Here is a 23314-nt window from a genome sequence, read left to right on the forward strand (position 1 = left end):
TATTATAAAATTCACATTTATGAATAATCTGTTGTTTTGAAAATCACGCAGAATGGAAAAAATCGAAATTTAGAAAAACATCCCAATATTTGTTGAAAATGTGATATCAACATTAAACCTCATGTCATAGCCCATATTTAGACTATCACCCTATTTTTCTTCTTCAATTTAGTTTCGCTCTCTGCTATATATATTTCACAATCAAATCATGGCATTATAAAAGCCCACATTTGTTTTATGTATAACTAATATCATAACCTATACAAAGCAGATGAGAATTCAGAAAACGCTGAGTTAAAACATACCTGCAAAAAGTTTTCGGAGGTCGCAATTCTATAACATCGCCCGACCCTGTGGCCGAGTGGTTAGCACATCGCGCTGCGACGCCAAGGGTCCCGGGTTCGAATCCCGGTCGGGCTTGGTTGTTTGTGAATGTCCTTTCATCAATTTCTTCATTTCATCACTCATCCCCATCTTCGCAAATTAGCCAAGAGGCACAAAACGCGAAGTAAAATAAACTAAATCAAATCAAAATCTATAACATCGTCCAAGGCCAAAACTAACCACCACTTACTCTTGCGAATTGGTGCCGCAACCTTTGACCTTGTCAGATAACCAGTTCCAACAGCGTGTGCCAGGCTGCACCACCCGGGAGCGGTAATAACTCCAAAACCCATATTTAAACCTTCGCCCATATTTAAACCTTCGCCCATATTTAGACCTTCTCCTCTATTATACGGATTTTTTAATATTTTCAAATTTCTCCTGGACGCCGGACGGAAGATTTCAATGCAGAAGATGCCCGGGAAATAGACGAGGTTTGGTATTCCAAATTATTTACCTTCCAGAAATTGAATTGAAGTTCCGTACTTCGTGTGACGAACCTGTACCAAGGTTTCTTCGATATTTATTTGCCATCTTTAACAATTGATGTATTGTAATTGGAAGGAGACGCCGGGGTCCAGGAAGTATGGAGTCTAACCGCCACGCGAGAAACTCAGTTTCGATTCCCGGGGTGGTGATTGCAGTTGGGAATTCTTCATGGAGAGGCTCTCAGGTTCACCCAGCCTCTAATCAATGGGTACCTGGAGATGTGGTTAAGGTGGACGGATAATGTTGATTGCTTCACTCCTACAAATGGCCGAGATTGTGAATATGTGAGGGCCCTACCTAAGCATCCCTCCTATGTCTTCACCGCATGTTGCAATGGAAACAGGGTAGCTCAACCTTTCATTCTTTGATTGATTTAGTTTATTTTACTTCGTTTTTCTGCCACTTTTGGCTAATCGCGAAGATGACGATGGGTGTTGATACGTTAAATGGGTGAATGAACACTCGCAAAGAACATCCATGCCCATATTGGATTCGAACCCGGGACCCCTCCCGTCGTAGCGTGCTGTGATAACCACTCTGTCACGGTGTCGGATCTATTGTAATTGGAATGTAATATGTATGAAATATATAATTTTCGCACACAATCATTTTCCTGAGGACGCTCCTTCGGGACGAACATGGCTTGAGTTGGTGTTTTAAGTCCACTTTATGCACAGTAAGGCTAATCGGGACTGGACCTACAGTTTAAAGTGGGATGCGAACCACTTGTGCCTCCACCGGGTATCGAACCCGGGACCCCTTGATTACAAGGCGACGAAGCTACCACTGCGCCATGGGGGAGGCCCTAGGGACGAACATGGCGATTAGTATTCTGCATTAATTAATCTTAGGATGTAATTAAGCAACGCTTCCATTAATTTTTACTGTACAAACGAAACGCTCGTAAGGCGTGTACTGGTTCTTGGTACATGTCCATTGACATATGCACGGAAACACTACTGCTTTAACATGTTCCCCCATGTTTTCGGAGAAAATGTGCTATTGGCCTAGCCTCGGCAGAACACTTTTAAAGCTCGATCCCGTAGCCAGTACTATCAGCGGCCAGAGCACTTCCAATTCATCACAGCTTCCTCTTCGATCGCGCAAAAAGATAGCGTAGCCTGCTCTTAAGTATGCAGGCGATATGAAGTGGAAACTGCGTCGCTATCTTCCCGATACTTCCTGCTGGATCGGGCATCTTGGAGATGCATGCAAGTCGGAGTGGGGCTACTTCCCCCCACCGCCAGCCGAGCCCCGGCTCCATTCTGCGTGACCTCTCGTTGCATCCCCGCTTCCCGCGACAGAATCTCGTTCCCGGATCCCCCCCCCCGGTCCCCTCCCGTCTCCCCCCGGTTTCCCCGCCCACGGATCCCGGCGCTGGCGTCCCGAGCGGCGGGAACGAGCAGTGCTAGCCGGAGTTCCGTGGCAACAACTCGCCCAGGCCGCTCTCCCGAACTCAGCGCTTCAACCCAAAGAGCTCACCGCACACATCTTCTCTCCCGTCTCCTGAACGGTTCGGTATTTCCTCAGCCGGTGACCTCCGTGCGACCTTGAACTCGAAGTCACGTGCTCTTGCTATTGTTGCGGACAACAATGATTACAGAGACGGTCACGCATCGTGCTGACGTCAGTCGATACGTAACATAACATTACCGCAGCTCTCCCTCTCGTTGCTCCTGTGGATGTGTTACCGGAACTAACCGAAACCATAAGAGTGAAGGAGGCAACAATGTAATGTGAGTGTGGTAATCAAGCATTGTTAACGAAGTTCAACTCAGTATGACAGTGTGTGACAGTTCAGTGTTCGTGAGCGGTGATCTACCCTTTATCTACTAACGATTCATCTTGTTTTATAAATTAAAATATCATCAATACAAGGACTAATAACGAGAACAACCTGTACAACGAAGAAGTTGTAAATATTCAAAACTAAACAAGTGCGTGTGCGGTTGATTCATCTTATTTATTCCTATAATTCTTCTTGACAAAAAAGCGATAATTAATTTTGGATTTAGCATAAACTGTGTACTTTAAACCATTCTTATCTCGAGACTTAGGGAACTTACATAAGAAATTATAGCATGCTGAAATCAGTTGTTTAGACAGGTGTTTGTGCAGTTTTGTTGTGCGTTGCAGTGTAACACTTTCCATACATATATAACCTGAGTTTTTACTGGTGTTGCAAAGGACACCCTAACACACCATTGGGAGAAAAATTTCTGTCTAATTGTTCTACAATTTGAATCGAATATTGGTGTTAATAGTAGTGAAGACGTTTGCTACACTTGAAAGTCATAAAGGAAACTCATTTTCCGTTTCTGTTACATCTACGTGATATCTATTTTATCGAGCGAAAGTGCGTGAGTGTGTGTAAGTGCGTGAAGTGGTTGTCAATTCTTGTGTACGTTTCGTTCGTAACAACGTAAGACAAGTAAGGCACATATCTCTCTCTCGTGAACTGATACGAACACGACACAATGGGGAAAATGTCGAAGTCAAACGGACTAACGCATCTTCACGTTTGGAGAACGATGTTCCGTCTAGGCTGGATATGCATACTGTTTCATTTCTTAACGCAGGTCTCCATTACAGGTGAGTTTCTAGAGCAGAGATTGTAATTTCTGTGTCAGGACTTAATATTGTATATTGATTAGTATGCTTATAGTTTTTCCTGGTTGCTTATTGACACTTTAAAGTCGTGAATTTAACATTGAGTTGAACAATGCGAGACTTGAACCAAGGACTGCTAGCTACGGATCGTATTACTCCATACTATGCCAGCGGGGGTGCTAGGGGTGGTTACCCTCTTACGCTCCAAAAGAAAGGCTATTTTACATGTGGTTGCCATTTAGGCATCGTTAGCGTCTGTGTAACTTTTATCAGTGTGGGATGTGTATAATGTTGAGAAATGTCACTAAATATACACAGGGTCTTTCAAAAGTCACTATTTTGACTAATTGAAATTAAGAAAAACTGGTTTGAATTGAAAAATAATTGGAATTACGAGTTGTTTTACGATTGATTGCTGGGCCTACAGTTCAAAGTGGAATCCGAACCACTATGTGCCTCCATCGGGTATCGAACCCGGGACCCCTTGATTACAAGGCGACGACGCTACCACTGCGCCATTAGGAAGACCCTAGTTAGAATTACGAAAAACAGGTTTAAGACATGATCAATATATTAATTTCGAAGTATATGCCGCGAAGAATTAGTGGTTCGCATGGCGACAGAGATCAAAGCGATAAGTCAAACATTCACTTTGTGTGTCTCGTTGCCATTCAAGTAAATTTGTTGGTCTCTCGTCTGCCCAAATGTGACAATTATATCAATTAAACTTTCCATATGCGTGGAATCAGTGAGCAGAATTTTGTTGTGTAAATCGGCATCGTCAGTGATATGGGGCAGAAGACACAAACCAATTAACTTGTTTTTTTTAATACACAAATTTACAAGAAATCCTAATTACAACATAGCATTTTTTTTAGAAATCTAATTTCGCAGGAACAGAAAGTGAATTTTAAGGCACCATGTATTTAACCTGATAGGACTATAACTACTATATATAACTACTATAGTTATATTTTGCGTATTGCCGATATTGTGAGACACTCGTAGGCAAACAAAAAAGACCTGGTCGAAATGTATCGTTTCAAAACTTAGTTTATACTACACTCAAAGCGTTTGGTCACCTATATCCCTTCGGAGAAGAAACTCTGATCATTTTGACACAATATTTAGTCAACTTTAATAAACTTGCTATTATGCTTTATTTCTCATTATGAAGAAAATACGAGCTCAAAATATACATGTTGTCGCCACTTTCAGGAAATTCCTTATTGTTCAATATGAATTAATACTAAAGGTGGTGTGTTAACATCTGACAAAGATAGGAGATCATTCAAGAAAAAGGAACATGGGATTTTAAAATATGTGGGCGCGTCGGCACCTTGGTTAATAAAACAAGAACCGGGAAGCATCTTACCGGACAGACATATGATGCAATAAAGTTACGATTCTGTCAAGTTTATGGTAAGAAATAAAATGCCAAATAGAAGCTGAAGAACAAAGACATCTCCCATAAAAGCTGAAGTTGAATACGGCAGTGAAGGAGATCACCTTATAACTTAACAGAATACTGGTGTAATATTCTTCAATATGGACAAAGGGCGATTAATTTTAGCATTTGTACTTTTGGCCGCACCCTAAAGAAATATTGAAAAGTCAATAATACTTGGCTTGTACAGGGTGTGTCAAAAGTGATAGCGCAAACTGAAACAGTGAAAAGTACACGATGACAGAAGCAAAAAAGGCTCAATAACCATGAGTTCACAAAATAATCATTTGCGACATAATTGCGAATGTATGGTTACGAACCGCTACTTACTTGATTGTTTGTGCACATCGCACGCTTGTCTCCTCGCGCATTCCCATGTTTCTTTGTTTAAAACTGAACATTGCCGCACATGTAATACTGTACAATACAATAGTCCTTCGTAATAAAAACAACAGTAACGTCTAGCGAGGTGAACCTTTGAATTCTTTTTTTTTTTACTAAGTAGGACTATAGCACTTCACACGTGAAAAGCATACGGTGTGTTCAAACAATCAAGTCATCGACGCCATGCTTACTGAGACTTTTTTGATTCCACTATCGTGTACTTTTCACCGTTTTAGTTTGAGCTGTTACTTCTGATACACCCTGTAGAGGAAGCAATTCCGGAACCTAGAATTTAAGCGAACGGGCTACGAGACGAGAGGGGACGTATTTTTACCCAAGGTCCGTCCAACGCTAGTTTCCCCCGCAGGCGGCAAACCCAAGTCAGCAGACCTTGTGTTTTACCCACCGCCTAATGGAGATGCAACCCGTAGCACAACGAAAATAAGCGGGATTGCATATCGTGCGAGGATGTAAACTTGAGTTGGCTTAATTTGATTTGGTTTATTTTACTTCTCCCTTGTGCCACGTTCGGCTAATCGTGAAAATGGGGATGAGTGATGACATGATGAAATTTAAAAGGGACACTCACAAATAACACTCGTGCCCAGACCGGTATTAAACCCGGGACCCGTGGTTTCGTAGCGCGATATGCTAACCAACCACTCTGCCACGGCGGTCGGGAAGAGAAATGCGACTGATATTTTTCTGCGTTGAGTTGATTGATAAAGCAATTTTGGGGAAATAATTGTACGTAGAAATAGGCATGGCCTGTGCTCCCGTATCTTATCGTGCTGAACAGAGGGTTGGTGAGGATTATATTTTATATTTTCCCGAGCCTGTATTAAGAAGAAAGATCTTATATATACTGTACTTAGATTGTATAATGTAGGACTGTTCAGCAAGAAACCCGTATACCTCTCTTAAAGCCTCCTATCTCCTTGTGCACGCTAATGACTTCGTGAACTCTGCAATGTATGTATGAATGGACATTAGTACAGCGGGTTGGATGATTATATAACCTAATTAACATTACAAACTGTCCGGTATACGTAATGCTATAAACCTTGCAATCAATGGTTTACCGGTTTCGTTCTCGGTGGAGTTGCACAGTGATTCTGGTCCGAATGGCAACGTCCCTTCCATACAGCACACCCTGAAATGCGCCATAAGACTATGGGTGTCCGCTGTCTACACAGAAAAAGTTATTTGTTTGATTTAACTAAACGTGTGTGGTTCTTGTTTTTGGTAAAACTGAGGAAAATATTTGGCACCCTTACTAAATGTGTTAACTGAAGAAATATTTGGCAAATGGGCACGATTATGAAAATAGTTTGTTTCTGGTAAACAGCTATTTGCTTCCCGCATATTTAAACAAGTGTTTGGTGCCAATACACTATTTTTTGTTTGTGTCAAACAAACGTTTCTCTGCGTGAGGATCGACAGTGCTTTGACGTAAAACAAAATAAGCCAACCTACTAAACACCATCTTAGTTCTCTATATAAGTGTGGAAGGCTAACGAGACCCTGGCACCTGGACCAACAACCAGTATAATCTTCTGCGATACTGTGTAGTGCGTCCTGTTCGTTTATGTTTGTGAGTATTCCTTTGCAATGTCTGCTAATCACGATTTGAATTTTGAAATTGAATTGTTGTTTTAAGCAGGGTTGTTAAAGGTCCAGGAATTTTAAATGATTTCAATTCCGGTCCAGGAGAGAAAATCAGAAAGCGTAAATGGGTTCTGGACCGTAAAGAATCTTTCTATCTGTAACGTATTTCAATTCGGTCCAGGAACATTTTTTCCGGATAAATTTACATACGGTCCAGGAACTCTTTTTTCTAAACGAATTTAAATACGGTCCAGTAACCTTTTTTCTGGATTAATTTCAATACGGTCCAGAAACCTTTTTACCGAATTATTTTAAATAGAGTCCAAGTTCCGTATTGAAATGAAACAATACGCAACTTGGATCGATTACGGACCTGACGATAAACAATTATCCACTTGTGAGCATGAAAGACTAATCCAGATGCTGGCTGTCTCAAGAATCAAGGTACAAGGTAGAAACGAGCGAAACGCAAACGCTGCAGTTACGTTACCCCTCTCCATTTAGCCCCATTCTCTCGCGCATGTTCCTTCACTTGATTGTAACAACACCTCTGGCAACACTACCTGTCCCTGTTGTGATATCTGCTGGGCGGCTCCTATTGGCTGCAGTTCCTGGATCGGATGCCGGAGCAACACGTAACGGGTTTGTTTGAGCTCAATCTGACGACGCCACACTAATATAGTCCATTGCGTTATGTACAGTAACTCTTCGACAAGGGAGTTTTTGATCCTGACCCACGAGAGAACAACAGCGTTATTATTTATTCCCTGTGCTACGCTTTCTACAACCTTAGTGACAATGAAATTCGACCAGTCACAAATATAGGAGTGCGTTGTGAAAGAAGGAGAACACATGCATATGCTGAACATATTTTATTCAGCAGGCTACATGGAACAAAGGAAAACATAAATTTCCGCTGCAACGCAGCAATGTATGGTGTCCACACAAAATAAAACATTTTCGTCCATCTGCACGTGACATTGAAGTTCGACCACTGTTAGAGGGGATCCTGTTTACCATGGTGTCATGTGGCGAATAACTGTGGCAATGCGTCGGGGCATGCTGCGGACGAGTCGTTCAAGGTATTCCACATCGATGCGGTGCCATTCCTCCTGCAGGCAGGCGATAAGAGCAGCCACTGTCGTGGGTCCCCTCTGTTGCACACGTCGCTTAAAAACACGCCACACATTCTCAATGGGCGAGAGGTCGGGACTCGATGGTGGCCATGGCAGAGTTCGAACGTGATGGCGAGTCAACCATTCTCTTGTCAGCCGCGCTGTATGAGGCCTGGCATTGTCGTGTTGAAAGATGAGACGCCGCCTGTGGAACAGGTGCCTGCGCACTGTGGGAAGATGCCACTCCAGTATGCGTGTATAGGCGTGTGCATTCACAATGCCCTCACAGACGTGTAGTGGGCCAACCCCAGATGCCGTCATGCATCCCCATACCATCACTGACGCAGGTTTCTGTACCCGACGTGCATAACATTTTGCTTCATTCTGTTCCTCCTTCCGACAAATGACTGTTTTACGTATTTTCCCGTACACAACATTGAAAATGGATTCGTCCGTCCACAAAACCCTGTTCCACTGCCGAAATGTCCATTCCCGGTACATTCGTGCCCACCGTAGTCGATTGCCTTTGTTCAACATGGAAAGGAAGGGTTTACGTTTCGCCTTGTACACTCGGTAACCGCATCGCTGTAGGTAACGGCGAATGGTTCTGGTTGACACTTCAATGTGAAAGCGTTCTCGAGTCCACAGTCGTAATTCGGCCACAGAAACATGATTGTTGGTCTGCATATAGCGCCTAAATATCCGTAGGTCACGCACGCTCAGCAGGCGTTTTCGACCGGGGGCCTTACCTGGCTCTGTAGTACCCGTATTTTGGTGGTGTTTGATGATGCAGTGGACGGTTGACTTGGGTAAGTTCAGTTGGCGCCCTATTTCCCGTTCACTGAGTCCATCCCGTTGCAACTCCACCACTCTTCTCCTCACGGTGTTGTCAATAGGTTTGTCCCTGGCCATGGTGATGATGCACTGCGGTTCGTCGGTGCACAGCACGCGCTTATATACGGAGGACTCCCTTATCGTGTCTGTGACGTCATGCTTCCGTTGAATGCGCCACTATCTGGAATTTTTCCGTATGGGTCTGGTGCCTGGTCGAATTTCAATGTCAAGCGTATTGTTCCCCGTTTTCGTTCTTTACGTGACCTTGGGTGCAACATGCTGGGATCACGATTCTTGCCTGCTCACACGCCTCCTCTTACACATATGCGTCACTTCTGCGGGTCACCCATTCCACCGCATATGCCTCTGTGCATTCAATCACGTATTCCTTTCTGGTCGAACTTCATTGTCACCAAGGTTGTACAACAGCAGCGTGACATTCCGATGTAAAACATACTCGCGGACATTTTAGAAGGCAACTTTTAATCGGTCAACCCTGGTCCAGGAATTGTAAATAAGTTCAATCCCGGACTGGGAGAGAAAATCAGCAAACGGAAATGAGTTCCAGACAGTGCATAACCTTTTCATATTTAAAGCATTTCAATCAGGTCCAGGAACCTTTTACCGGATCAATTTAAAACGGTTCCGGAACATCTTTTCCGGATGAATTTAAATTCGGTCCAGGAACATTTTTCCAGAATGAATTTAAATTCGGTCCAAGAACCTTTTCCCCCACATCAATTTAAATAAGGTTCAGGAACCCTTTTTTCAGAAACAATTAAAATACGGTCCAGGAACGTTTTTCAATGTAACAATACGCAACTTGGACCGAATTTAAATTGTGCGAGAAAAAAGGTTCCGGTCCTGCAGCAGAACCCAATAGGACCCATTAGAATTTATTGGTTCCTGGATCTTTAACAACCCTGGTTTTAAGTTCACTTTATACACAGATAGGTTAATCAGGACTTGACCTACAGTTTAAAGTGGGATCCGAACCACTGTACAATGTGCCTCCACCGGGTATCGATCCCGGGACCCCTTGATGGCAAGGCGACGACGGCTTATCACCATACATTGCTCTCGTCTGTATTAGCCAAAAGTGGAATAAAAAGAGCGTACAGTAATAAATAGCTCGCAACGCTGATGCAGCAGTTTTCATTAATATTAATATTTGGAAGTATAAAATCGTTATGCAATAACTTCGAATAGAATAACCGATAACTTATACCTTCTAATAACTAAAGGCGGCAAACTACCAGGGGGATTATATTAGTTGAATATTCACGCAATATTTCGATGTGGTGGAGAGATTAAGCAAATGCACCATCCAAATCTGAGTTCGATTTTCATGTAGGATTTCTGCTAGCATTAGCCCGTGTCGCTCTTCTGATTTAGGATAATTCAATTGTCCATGTTGTGATCCCTGAGTAAATTGGAGAAATTAGCGATGATGATGATATAAACTATTCATCAATATACGCTGGATTTGAATTTATTCATGTTTAGAGAGACATTCATCCACTATACGCAATGGATTGTGCTATGAGTTCCGACGACTACCAGTTGACAAAAGATGAGCTTATTTTTTATCCTTGCTCCAACAATGAAAGCTATCTAGCCAAGGCTCTGCATTCGTGTCTCGAACTGGGTAAGCGTTTGGTCTGAACTGCATCACTCACGTCCATCCAACTTAATTGTTGCGATTACCCACACGTGGTAGAAAGCGACACGTAATTTTAAAAAAATGCAAATGCAAACATTTGCAAAGGCTGGTTAGTAAGAATTTATTGACAAGAAATTTGGCACTTTTCATTAATTGATAATCTAGTTGTTCAGTCATACAAAATGCCCGAAAGTGAGAAAAAAAAATCGACACCAGGTTCCCTTTCATGTTCTTCGTAAGCTTCCTTACATAAATTTCATCTTATTATCCCTAACCCTCATCGTCGTGACGTAAAAGAACAAAATTACAAATATGTTATTCAATTATTGTTATAAGTGTTGCAAAAAAAAGGAAGAACAATTCATGAAATATCAAAATTCAGTTGGAGTCAACAGTGAAAGATTCTATGTTCGAACACGGCCTGTTTGGAAATTAATGTGTAGTTTTATACAAGCTCTTCTTGAAGTGTTTGCCAATAATAAAAATGTATTATTTCCTCCTAAAAGAGATAAATTGCAATTATACTAATTTCCTCTGTAGCGGCATTTAGAGCAATCGCTGACTTGATTTGTTTGATTAAGTATGTCGCCATTCTGTCACCTTTGGCTAACTGCGAGGATGGGGTTGAATGGTGATGAGATGAAAGGATAATAGCAAAAGCAAATGGACAGAATACACAACACAACCTCGCAGAAATTATGTTGGCTATGGACCCAGGTGTTACAGCCTTGTTAGCCTGCAAGCATGCATTTTCCAGGGTGTACTGCGTGGAAAAGGTAGACATTTTGAGTACCGTTGTAAAGGTCACTCTTTACACCCCTACAGCCGTTATTTGATCCCAAAATCAAATGTTTAATTCACACATGTGAAACTGTCTAGTGTGGTTGCATACATAGGGAAGAGTGGGAGGTAATGGTGAACGCGGGGTATTCGCGAACACACAAGTATGAAGCTTCCGTTAAGTTTCAAAGAGGCTTGATCGGTGCTACCACCTTCCATATACGAGGGTAAGTCAAAAGTTATGTACATTTTTGCCACAACTTCTTTCAGGTTTGCCGCACTGCCTTCAAGCAGACCAGAGAAATCGTATCATTGATCGCTATTCTTGCTTCGTGCATACTGCCAGTGGAGCGACCATGGTTAATCTGTAGCAAAAGAAAGAAAAATGGAGCGATTAAGATCAAATCTCGGCCACATGACTACAGAAGTACAACCTTACAGCACACAAGCGCTGAAGGCAGTGTGGCCAACCTCAGAAAAGTTGTGGCAAAAGTGTAGTTAATTTTTGACTTACCCTAGTACAACTGGATATACTTCTCTTGTAACCTCACTACTGAAGAAAACTGTTCAGTAGTAAATCAGTTTTTTTTCTGTTCGTTTGCCATTTCTTACAAGTAGAAGACATATTTCGGAAGGCGGTTAGTGTTATTTGCTTTACCTTCATTCTAGAATTCACATATTATTAAAAACTAGGAAGTCAGAAGAGTGTTTCTGTATTTCTTGCATTGAATACGGAAGGTTGTAACTTCAGTATTGCTGGATAAAGTAAATGGAGAGTTTTTGGGTAATAACGAACAGTCCTCGTCCTCGTCCTCGTCATTATCTGGCGCTGTTAAGTGAAAGTTCTCTCTCAATATCTCTATTAAACTCTTATAAAGCATGTTTATTGATTGCCATTAACGATGATACATATAAACTGTGTTTGAATTGTTGGTTTTATGTTTTATTGGGTTTATATTTTGGCTTTTTTATGTTTCACATCACCTTCAAGGTTACAAAACTGTTGTTTAGAAATGGCATATAGATTTTTCTTAGTCTTTAAGTTAAATCAACCTCTTAAGAAGAAACAAAACTTGATGCATAACATATTTTTTTATATAATATCAAATTTGTTCAGCATTACCCCACGACATGCCACATTTCATGTAATGTATAATATGCCTGAACCAGACTTCAATGTAACATTGTCTGTGAGCAATGTAATTATTCGTCACAAAATACTGAATAAGCAAAGCATCATTCGAAGCATTTTAGTTGCTAAGTAGTAATCTAAAATGCACATCTCCCTTAACTGTTTACTATTACCTTACTCTTACTTACAGGATAAATATTAAGTGTTGCTTTTTTAGAGATTCCCAGCGCCAAAGCAAGCCCTTGGAGAAAACCATGTTCTTTAAAGAGTCTTATAGTTTGTCTGTTTTACAGTAACACCCTGTATGCATATATTTTTTTTATATATATATATACACACACGTATATGTACGTATGTATGTATGTAAGGGGTGATCCTTTCTGAAAACACCAAAATGTCAACCTCACTTCCATGTAATACACCCTGGATTTCACTTGCAGACTTACGAGGCTCTGGACCCATGGTTAGTGGAATCCTGTATGGGACTTGTGTACAGAGCATATGTGTTTGTCATTGTACTTTCATATATTCCATCTTATTACCATTACCATTATACATACTGCCGGACCCCATGGCCGTGTGGTTAGCACATCGCGCTGCGACGCTAGGGGTCCCGGGTTCGAATCCCGCTCGTGCATGGTTGTTTGTAAATGTCCATTTCATCCTCATCCCATGGAAGTGAATGGCAAACCACCATGGGTTAACCTTGCCCAGCGACCTTCCGGTCAAAAGACCTGCCTTCAGGCAGACAACTCATCATCATCATCATCATCATATATATACTGTATATATATCTTTTGATCGCAAAGTAATACTGTACACTCTACATACCAGTTCTTGAATGTTCGCTCTAGAGGAGCAACGTCTGCCGATGCTGGAATCCGACAAGATGCGATCGATGTGGCGTTTTTGTGAGTCGAACCGAGGGCCTCGGATTGGAACGACCTCTCCCTCTACGTCTTGCGGATCACGTTTCCGAGTTGTACCAGTTCGATCACACGGAAAGCGATGAAAGCCACAATCTGCTACGAGTCGGGGAACGCAAAACGAGATCCGCCTTCCATAATTCGACGTAATTGGAACCTGGGAAATCGATACTAACATAATAACAGCAGCAGCAACAGAGAGTTGGAGTAAGACAATAGACGTGTTTGAGGAAACTTCCGAAGGAACGTTTCTTAAAGGGTCTGCGTGGCATTCCTTCACTGAAGGAATCTACTTGTTCTTGGATAAGTTCCATAAAGAATTCTCAACTTGCTGAAGCCAAACGTTATGAAACAATTCTGGTGTATGTAGTTCCATAGGCCCAACACTTAGAAGTTGTAGAAATGCTGGAATGGTTTCTATCTTAATGTACAGGGCGTTTCAAAATGATTTATCGGTTTCAAGTGTATTCGGAGTTTACGTCAGCTTGATAAGTAATACGTCACTCTGAAGGAAAACTCATCACAATTCCCATCATACCTTACAAGTGTATTTGTTTGTTTCAAGTTCACTTTCTGCACAGATTGGGTAATCGGGACTGAACCTACAGTTTAAAGTGGGATCCAAACGACTATTTACCTGTGGGAACCCGGGACCTGTTGATTACAATGCGACGACGTTACCATTACGCCATCAGGGAGGTCAACTTCATGTGTCACAAACGTCATCATGTCCGTTCTTCCTGAACCCCACAGCAGTAACGATGCAATTTTTCAGCTCATGCACAGCTGTGGCAACGGTGGCAGGTAACAGCATCCTTACTGTATCGAGCAAGTCTGTAAGTTCCTGCAGTCTGTTTACTCCAAGATGGTTTTGGAGTTTGTAGCTTGGCACATTCATATTAGCAGTAAAGATAAAGCTATCTCATCTCGTACACATTGCAACATTCCATGGAGGCATATTAGTACAGGAAAGATAGAAAAAATAATGATCTATCATATAAATAATAGCAAGACAAATCGTTCTTGTACTCGATTGTTCGGAATGGTATAGTGAATAATATATTGAAAATCCAGCACTTTGGAAAATGATTGGAAGAACCTGCTTCTTGAGATATTTGAGAATTTTTTCATCAGCTTATTTATTTACATGCATATGTGCGTGCTTGTGCTTGAATTTTAGATATCTCTGACATGATTCAAATTGAAACTTTGAAACAATTTTCCTTTCTTCAAAGGCAATACTGAAAGCGCATGAAGCAAACAGGCTCCAGCCATTATTGTTCTGGCCACCATCTGGATCGATGGCCTTTCGGTCTGGTTTCGACTGCAATAGTAGAAAATTCTTTCGCGCCAGTAGCGGTGATGAATCGAACAGTCGATCTGGCGGGTTTGTTCCATTCTTCCTCAAAATTTGAAGTTTGATCGTTAGGCTCTTTGAGAGTTGGATGTGATCAGCACAGCTTTCTGGGTTGTTCTTGGATGCTCAATTATTGGAGGTCGTGTGAGCTCCAGAGCTGCTTCATCCTCGAACGTTGTTTGAGAACTCACCCACCAACGGAATCGAACCCGGACCAGTCCAGTCCAGTAGCTTCTCTTAAAATACGCTACTGGCCACAGTAGATTCAAACAGGCCACGTTTTCGGAGTAGTAGCTAGTGCAGCAGTGGAACAATATCCATTTGTATCAATTCTGAAGAGAAGGTCAACTTTAAAAAAATATTAACCAGGTTTTAATCCCTTTTAACATCACCCCCGACAAGATACACGTAAATCTCATATTTCAGAATAGTGTGTGTGTGTACAAGTTCCGCTCAGCCAAGTTAATAGGGGCAATATATTTCAGTCATTCTTCTTCCCTTCTAGCTAAAGACTGACAGTGAATTAGTGTATCGCTATGCATGCGAGCGGACGGGAGATTTATATTCAAAATCGGGAATATCTCCCTAAGAGCACAGATTCAAATATTTGCCCAGCGTGACTTGACAGCCGAACACGCCGCCCAGCCTCTCTGGGAGGCCGAAAGCGTTGGCAGAGCCTTGCGGATACAGGATGTTTCTGTGATGGAGAAAACGCTTTAATGTCGTGCTTTCTCGTTATATAGCGTTTTCGCTACTGACACTTAACAGAGTAAAGGACGAACCTTTGACGTTACCGGGTGTTCCATATAACCAATAGAGGTTTTCCATGTTTGAGAAATATACACACACACACCTCCCGCCCACACACACACACATATACACATACATTGGCCAGAGTAGAGTTAGCGGATCCCTACAGCAAAAAGGTAGGCCTCTTATTACTACCACTACATCTTCTATGACCTTACAGACAGTGAAGAAAGATCCTTTAAGTCATCTTTCTTCCAAATTCCTCGTCTTCATGTTTTTCAATCACCACTTCTCTGCACGCACCACCTTCACACACCGCTCCTCAAGCCGACCTCTTTGCCGGGGTTGTTTCCATCTCGCCAGGGGTCTCTTTTTCGCATCTCGCCCGCATGGATGTGCGGTGATGTGAGTGCCCATTGTGCATAAAGTGTACTAAAAACAAACTCAGTGTTGATTTGCTTATAGCAAATTTGCAAGGGTATAAGGAGTTACCCTTTCTCAAGATATACAAATGTTAACCTGATTTGCACGTAGTACACCCTGGACTGCATTTTAAAGACCAACGAGGCTCCAGGAATTCCACTTCGAGTGCCTATGCGCACAACACGCAACACAAATCTATTTTAGAAAAAAGATTTCTCTCCCACAGACTTCCCACTCAATATAACCACCTGCCATCAAGTGCTGATGTATTTTCCACAGAGTATGCCTTTCAGTCAACCATCAGAACATATGTTGCTAAATAATATTTAATTGTGCTATCTTGACTTATTTATATTAATATTTTGTCTTATTTTGTTATTTTTATTTTTGTTATTTTTTGTTCTTTCCATTGTTATTGATTTCAGTGTAAAATAGCTACGTGGTGTATCTGAAATTTTCTCAATAAATACGGCTATGGCGTGGGCACATGGCCAGTGGAATCCTCTATGGAACTTTTGTGCTGTCCATGTGGGTTTATGATTGTCCCTTCATGTATTTCATCTTATCACTAAGGCCCGGGACGTTATGCCCTATAAAACTGTAAAACGTGTATGTAATTATGTCATAAAGATGGGAAATTGTGTCACGGAAAATAAAAAATATGGCAGACATATTCCCAGTAAAGTCGAAGATATTCACAACAGTACTTTCGAATTTCTAATTATACAGGACGTCAGTATATTCCAGAGAAGATCGACTAGGGTTGGGGGTAGGTATTAAACTAAGTCAGAATTCCTTTAACCTAAGAAGAAAGGTACGAAGAATAAATTATAAAATAACCGATTATATGCAAGACAATTACGAAATTATGCAGGAATATATCTTATTATGAGAAAATTGAATAAATATGTTGTAAAAACGCTAAGTTGGTAAAATATGTCAATATATGCCTTTTCAAGTTCGTCTACTTTCGCCGATTTTCATTAGATATGTAAAGATATCACCCCAGTATTTGATCCGATTCCAAGTAAAAAACATGTTATAACGTAAAGTCCTGAGCACCTACTTATCACCATTCTAGCACATCATTGCAATTAGACAAGAGTGACAGAATCCCGAAGTAAAACAAATGAAATCATTCATTCGTTTATAGCAAATTTGCAATGAGTTCTCACACTGATGTCGTACTAAGAAACAAGAAGTTCATTGACTCAGTAGAAAATTAGTATCCTTGAATGATATGTTACGGTTACGGCCTATGTAATGTAATGTGTGTTGCTTACTCTAAGGATACACAATTACAAACTACAATTTTCCCCGAGACTGTACAACTGAGATATTTTGGAAGCTCATTACCACAATGCTATTTTCGTGCACCAAGGACATAAATACACGGCTCCAGCCACGTCTTCTAGTTTCAGATACCGCACTTGAGTGTTTCGATAAAAATGATCCCCATCTAGTATGCCGGGACACGGCTCAGATTTCATCCGAGAAAAATGGGATTCGTGACGTATGTGCAAACAACAGAGCACGAAGTTCATTTTGACAAATCATTAGTTATATTTACTCTGCAACCATTGCGACAAACCTTAAAATATCTTGCCGGGCGCGTACATCATTCTTCAACAACGTTTCTCGCTGCAGAAAAACATAATACACAAGTAATATTCCAAGTGGTGTAGGCTACGTGAATTTGCATCAGGGAGCAGACTGCATTTAACGCGGAGACGTATCCAAGTATTGCGTGGACTAATTTGGAGAAAAAGAAAGGAAATCGAAAAAATGTGCATTAATTGCTTTAATGGAACCTTTTTTGTGCAGTACGTGGAGAAGTCTTTAGGAAATCTATTTTTGTTCTCGATGTATTCTATTGCTTGGTTTGCTCACCTATGGCGGAGTAGTCAGAACAGCACGCTACGACGCAGGGTGTCCCGTGTTCGAATCCCGCCCTGGGCATAGGTGTTCTTTGTGAATGTCCCTTCATCAGTTTCATCATATCATCACTCATCGTCATCGTTGTGGTTAGCCAAAAGTGGCAGAAAAGCGTCGCTAAATAATAAAAAAATAAATGAATCCGCTATTGCATGGTTGATTTGCTTTGTTTGAATCATTCTAGGTTGCACGCAACGCAGAGGACGAATGATGAATTGTTATCGAATTTTGTTTTTTCGTTGCTTTTCTGCTACTTTGGCCAATTGCGACGACGATAATGAGTGATGATTAGACGAAATTGATGAAGCGGATACTCGCAAAGGACATCAATGTCCACGATGAGATTTGAACTCGTGAAGTCAGGTGACGAGATTGAAAGCCGGACACTTAACGATCTCACCCAGCGAGCCGGCTGCAATTAGAGTTGTAAGTTATTGATGTGAATCAATAAAAGATGATCCCAAGTTCGAGTTCACGTCAGAGTAAAAATTTAAGCAGCATTTTCTTGCAGTTTCTGTGCAATGAAGTATGAAAGTTAACACCTTTGATAAAACTACCCCTAAAATACTTACCAAGATTTGTAGCTGTACAGTTTTGTGTCAAGGGTGGGACAGACAAAACACTGCCTCTTTACCTAATAAGAAATTTATTTTAATTTCTGTGAATTGTCAAATGATGAAAAATAAATTATATAAGAGAAAGAGAATATTTGAATATTCTAATGGAGTTGAGGGCGAAATGTAACAGTTAAAGGAGAAATTAATTGTTTTTTGGTGTCATGGGTGGGACACAATAGAAAGCACAACTAAATTAGAAAGTTAAAATAAGCGAAGAATATGTAAAATACCATCTACTTTCTAACTGAATTATGTATAATACTTGAAGTTTTGTGCAAATGAATTTCAGATTGTTCATTCACAAGATAGGATAAAGTTACAGCATTGCATTTAATTTTAAAAATTGAGATTCAGGGTCACTTTCAAATGATCAGAATTTTCATTTTGTGTCTTCCCTTATTTACGTCGGTTTTCTGCCTTTAGGATAATCGCTACGATGGAAATGAATGAATGATTAGATGAAGCTTATGAGCGGACACTCACAAAGGAACACCCACATCAAGGTTAAAACTCGAACATGGAACTTGAGTACAGCACTAATCGTCTCGACCACCATGATGGCGAAGATTGTAGTCGTTTTGTATTTGATTTAAAGCAATATACAGGTCATGAAGTCCAAATTACATTAGAGTAAAGAAGAGATAGAAGAAATGAAAAGAACAAACATCCACGCCTTGCCTTGAAATAAAACCCAGTAACTCTAGTTTCTATACACATTACGCTAAGTATTACACCTCGCAAAAGCTTGAAGACAGAAACTGAAATGTGGCAATTAGTTTTCCTGGGCCAATTTTTACTAAAACTTCGCACAATATTCCGTTCGTTTTAAGGTTGAATAGTTATATCTGTAATGAACGTTCCACCCACAGGTGAAAGTATCGAGTAACTTCTAATCCCCGTTGCGAGCATGTATTACTACTGTCCCTGAACAAGAGGCTATTTGAAATTGTTTGGAATGGAACCCAGGACCGCTCGCACTAAAGGCAATAGTGCTAACCATTTGGCCGCAGTTCCAAAATGTTTCCTTAGCCGGAATCGAACCACGTTTCTCGTGGTAAAACTTCTTAATCACTTGGCTACACTCCTAAGTGGACTTCTTAGTAACCCTTAAAAGGTACAGATGTACTGTAGTGGAAAGAAAATCCTCAGAACAGAGCAAACTTTTCACAATAATTTTTACATACCTGGAAAACAGCTCGTTAAAACCAGTCCTGTGTGCGTCTTGGGGAACATCATACGGATACTAACTGTAAACCTACACTATACCCACCCAAGAATAAGTAGACTTCAGAGCACAATAGCTACACGTCTGGGAAGAGGGTGTGCGAGTCCTTTGCAATTGCATTTCGCGAATTATCGTCTGCCGCTACCTTTTATTACATTAGAACAAGTTCGTCCACCGCCGCAGCCTCTCCTGCGTGCTCTCCGTTCTTTGTCTTCCACCACCTGCTAAATTAATTTTGAGCCCAAGGTGACTTTCGAAAATTGCATTTACTTTCCTTTTCCGCTTGCTTGATTCGGATATCCCTCAAGGAGCGAAGACATCACAAAAGAAGCTGAAGAATATAACAACAAAGCAACCATACCAAAGAAGATGGAATTTTATTAAACTGGATGAGCAAATTCCGCTTCGCAAGCCGAACGTGTCGCGTGTCCCACTCACACTCTGCAAGTTATTGGGTCATGTCCCAGCAAGCACGTGTTAAGTATGCAGTTTTCCCTTGGACATTAACAATTGTCCATTTAACCCTTAGCCCAGGGGTTCCCAAACTTGTTCGTTTCACGACGCCCCTAGTGTTTCAAGATTTTTCCACGGCGCCCTGGTCAGAATGTGCGCCTATCCAACACTTGCAACGCTCAGTTAGTGTGTTTAGGTTGCTTTTCTTAGTTAAAAAATATACACATTTCAAATTCAGAAACATTTTACATGTAAAAAGTACTAAATACGCAAATATCTGGAACAATCATACCATTTCAGTGAAAATAATGTAATATTTCGCGGCGCTCCTGTAATCCAGCCACGGCGCACACTTTGAGAATCACCGCCTTAACTTATTAAAAGCTTGAGGTAAGCGATCGCTCAGTCCGGTGCGAGCTTCCCGACTAGAACTCAAGAACAGTTAGCTGTAGAGTAGAAGTGTGGGAACCGCTTGCGTTGCACTGTTACTCACGAATCAGAGTTTCCCACTGCGCGAACGCCCTTCTTTCCGCCCTCTTCAAACGCTACAGTAACGCTGTTCGCTTTGTAGTCTGCGCGTGCATTCGAGAACGATTTCTCTCTCTCTCTCTCTCTCTCTCTCTCTCTCTCTCTCTCTCTCTCTCTCTCTCTCTCTCTCTTTCTTCTTTCTTTTTTACAAACAGCGGGTTTGACCAAGTCTGATCTATTCTGAATCTATACTTCAAGAGATGTATTCTCTCATCTCCAGGTGAACATTTCTCCATCTTCTTGCCAGTGATTAGAAAAGAACTTAACGACAGGCCTGATTAGATTCCTGGAAGGCGTAGTAGTAACGTCACCGACTTGTCATGAAGGGCACTGTGCGAATTAAGGTGAGGAGGGACAATTTCGCACCAGGCATGCATTTATTTAAATATCGTCGGAACTGGCACTGCTACTAAAGAAAATCCACGCATAATTTGAGAGTATGAATTTCTCCCCATGTTGCAAGTGGAAGCGGTTTTTAAAGTTGATTATTAAGCTAGATGCCATGTTTGAAAAAAGTGATGAATACGTACTTACAGAATCCCATGTATTCCTTATGGAGAGACAACTTTAAATTGAATTTACGGCTAAACAAATGGGAGTTTCGACTATTTCTAGCGCAAATATCATCTTCAATGGATCCTTTACCCGATCATATATTTTTTTCCGCCATCGGAAGTTTGATATCTCCAAGAAAACGAGTAAAATAATTCTCCTATAAGCGTAATGTATTTCTCCTTGCCTCCTACAGCCATCCTGGCAGTGTCGCCAAACCTGATGTGCATAAAAGAGCTACATTTCACCAAGAGCTAAAGATGACTTTCAAGGATCTAGATTAACGAAGGCTGCATAAAGTGTCTCCTAGGGTAATTTAGGTGTCAGAGGGGTGGGGGCGCTGCTATTACCGTTATCTTTAAAGTGATGGAAATGTATTCTTAGTTTTCATCGCCTAGATTTGGCGGCATTACCCATCTCAATAATTTTATGATGTTCATATGAAATCGAAAATAAAGGATTCCCGGATAATAATATTGACATCTTCACCTTAAGCCACAGCTCCATATATAAAAATACCTGGGGAGGAAAGAGGGGTGTGGGTGACACAGCCTATATATGAATATCACGTCACGTGCAAAATGTACACTCATGACAAAGGTTGGTCCTTATGGGCCGGAGCCAGTGGTGACATCATGGTGGGGTAGAGGGCGGGTGCCACAGTTCACAGTAACGAGTGCACGAAAGAGCCAGATCTGGCTCCAAAAGAGCGAAGTTGTCAACAGTGATCGACAGCTGTCCCAGCGAGGGGAAATTGTCCCTCCTCGCCTTAAGTTTTTTTGCTTTGGGTGGAGGCCCACTCAGTGGCGTACTTGCGATTTCATTTCGTGAGCTATGTCTTTATCTATATGCAAATTTGTGTTGCCAGTCAGTACACTAAACCATTAGTTTGCGGCTATAAGTATCTTAGAATGAACATTGGTTCATACCAAGGTCATTAAATCTTATGATAACATAAATAAAATTAGAAACTGTATACAGGGTGGCGGAAAAGCCAGTTTACTCAAGAAGCACATTGATAATAGTATTAAGATAGTGAATGTGCTTCTTGTGCTAAGTAATATTTTTTAGGTATATGGTTGGCTTGTTGTAGTGTTGTTGTTTGTTGTTTGCAGCAAGATGGAGCTCCTCCACATTATGGACGTGATGTTCGATTTTTTACATGACATATTTCAAGAGTGGACGCCGTGGTACCATTGATTGGCCTGCGCATTGTTCTGATTTCACGCCATGCGATTTCGCTTTGTGGGAAATTGTTAAGGATATGGTATAATATCATCACCGGGAGATTTGGATTATAACACCATTAAGCCTTGTTTCGATGATATGAAAATCTCAATATGCTGACCAAGGCACAAATATATTTTATTACAAAACATAAACTAAACGTAAGTCTTCTTCAGACTCTGCACCAAGTACGGTACAGACTCTGCACCACAGAAAAGATATGCAAAGTGCTCAGGAAAGCGGGTATTAAAACTTACAGGAAGGGAGGGAGAAGAATCTTAAGAATAGGAAAGAATGCAAACAAGAAAAAGGAAAACAAAGAAGAGGAAGAGTGAAGGATTATCTACGAAGTGAAATGTAAAGAATGTCAGAGTGTGTACATAGGAGAAACGAAAAAGAGGCTGAAAGACAGGTTGAAACAATATAGGGATGATGTACGACTTAAGAGAGAGAAAAATAAGATATTTAAACACACGAGAGAAACAGGACATGACATAGAGTGGGATGAGGCTAAGCAGATAGGAAGGGAGAAGAAAATACTAGTGAGAAAATGGAAGGAGGACAAGGAAATAGAGAATAAAGGTGAAGAAGACACAATGAACTGGAATGGGGGACTGAAGTTAAACAAAGAATGGAAGAAGGTGTTAGAAAGAGTGGAAAGGACAAGAGAGAAAGAGGAGAGAAGAAGGAAGAGGAACGAAGAAATAAAAAAGGAAAAAGAATGTGAGATATAGAGTCCAACCACTTTCTAGATGAAAAGGGGGAGATATCCCCGGCATCCACCACCGTTAAATCGTACAGTAATCAAGGGAGACACATGGTGGTAGCAGTATCCCACTGTAGGCCCAGTCCCGATTAGCCTATCTTTGCATAAA

At 41.1% G+C, this 23314-nt stretch overlaps 1 protein-coding gene across 1 annotated transcript in view; it reads left to right on the plus strand.

Moving 5' to 3' along the window:
- Positions 1–2324: 2324 nt before the first annotated feature.
- Positions 2325–23314, plus strand: part of LOC145994662 (zwei Ig domain protein zig-8-like) — a 621183-nt gene continuing 600193 nt past the window's right edge. Inside the window, exon 1 of the mRNA XM_083130785.1 lies at positions 2325–3465. Within this exon, the coding sequence (XP_082986911.1) occupies positions 3351–3465 (115 nt within the window). The 5' untranslated portion in view covers positions 2325–3350. The remainder of the gene's footprint in view (positions 3466–23314) is intronic.

Source organism: Lepisma saccharinum, chromosome 11, assembly GCF_977018435.1.
Source record: "Lepisma saccharinum chromosome 11, izLepSacc3.1, whole genome shotgun sequence".
In the NCBI taxonomy this organism is placed as follows: Eukaryota; Metazoa; Arthropoda; class Insecta; order Zygentoma; family Lepismatidae; genus Lepisma; species Lepisma saccharinum.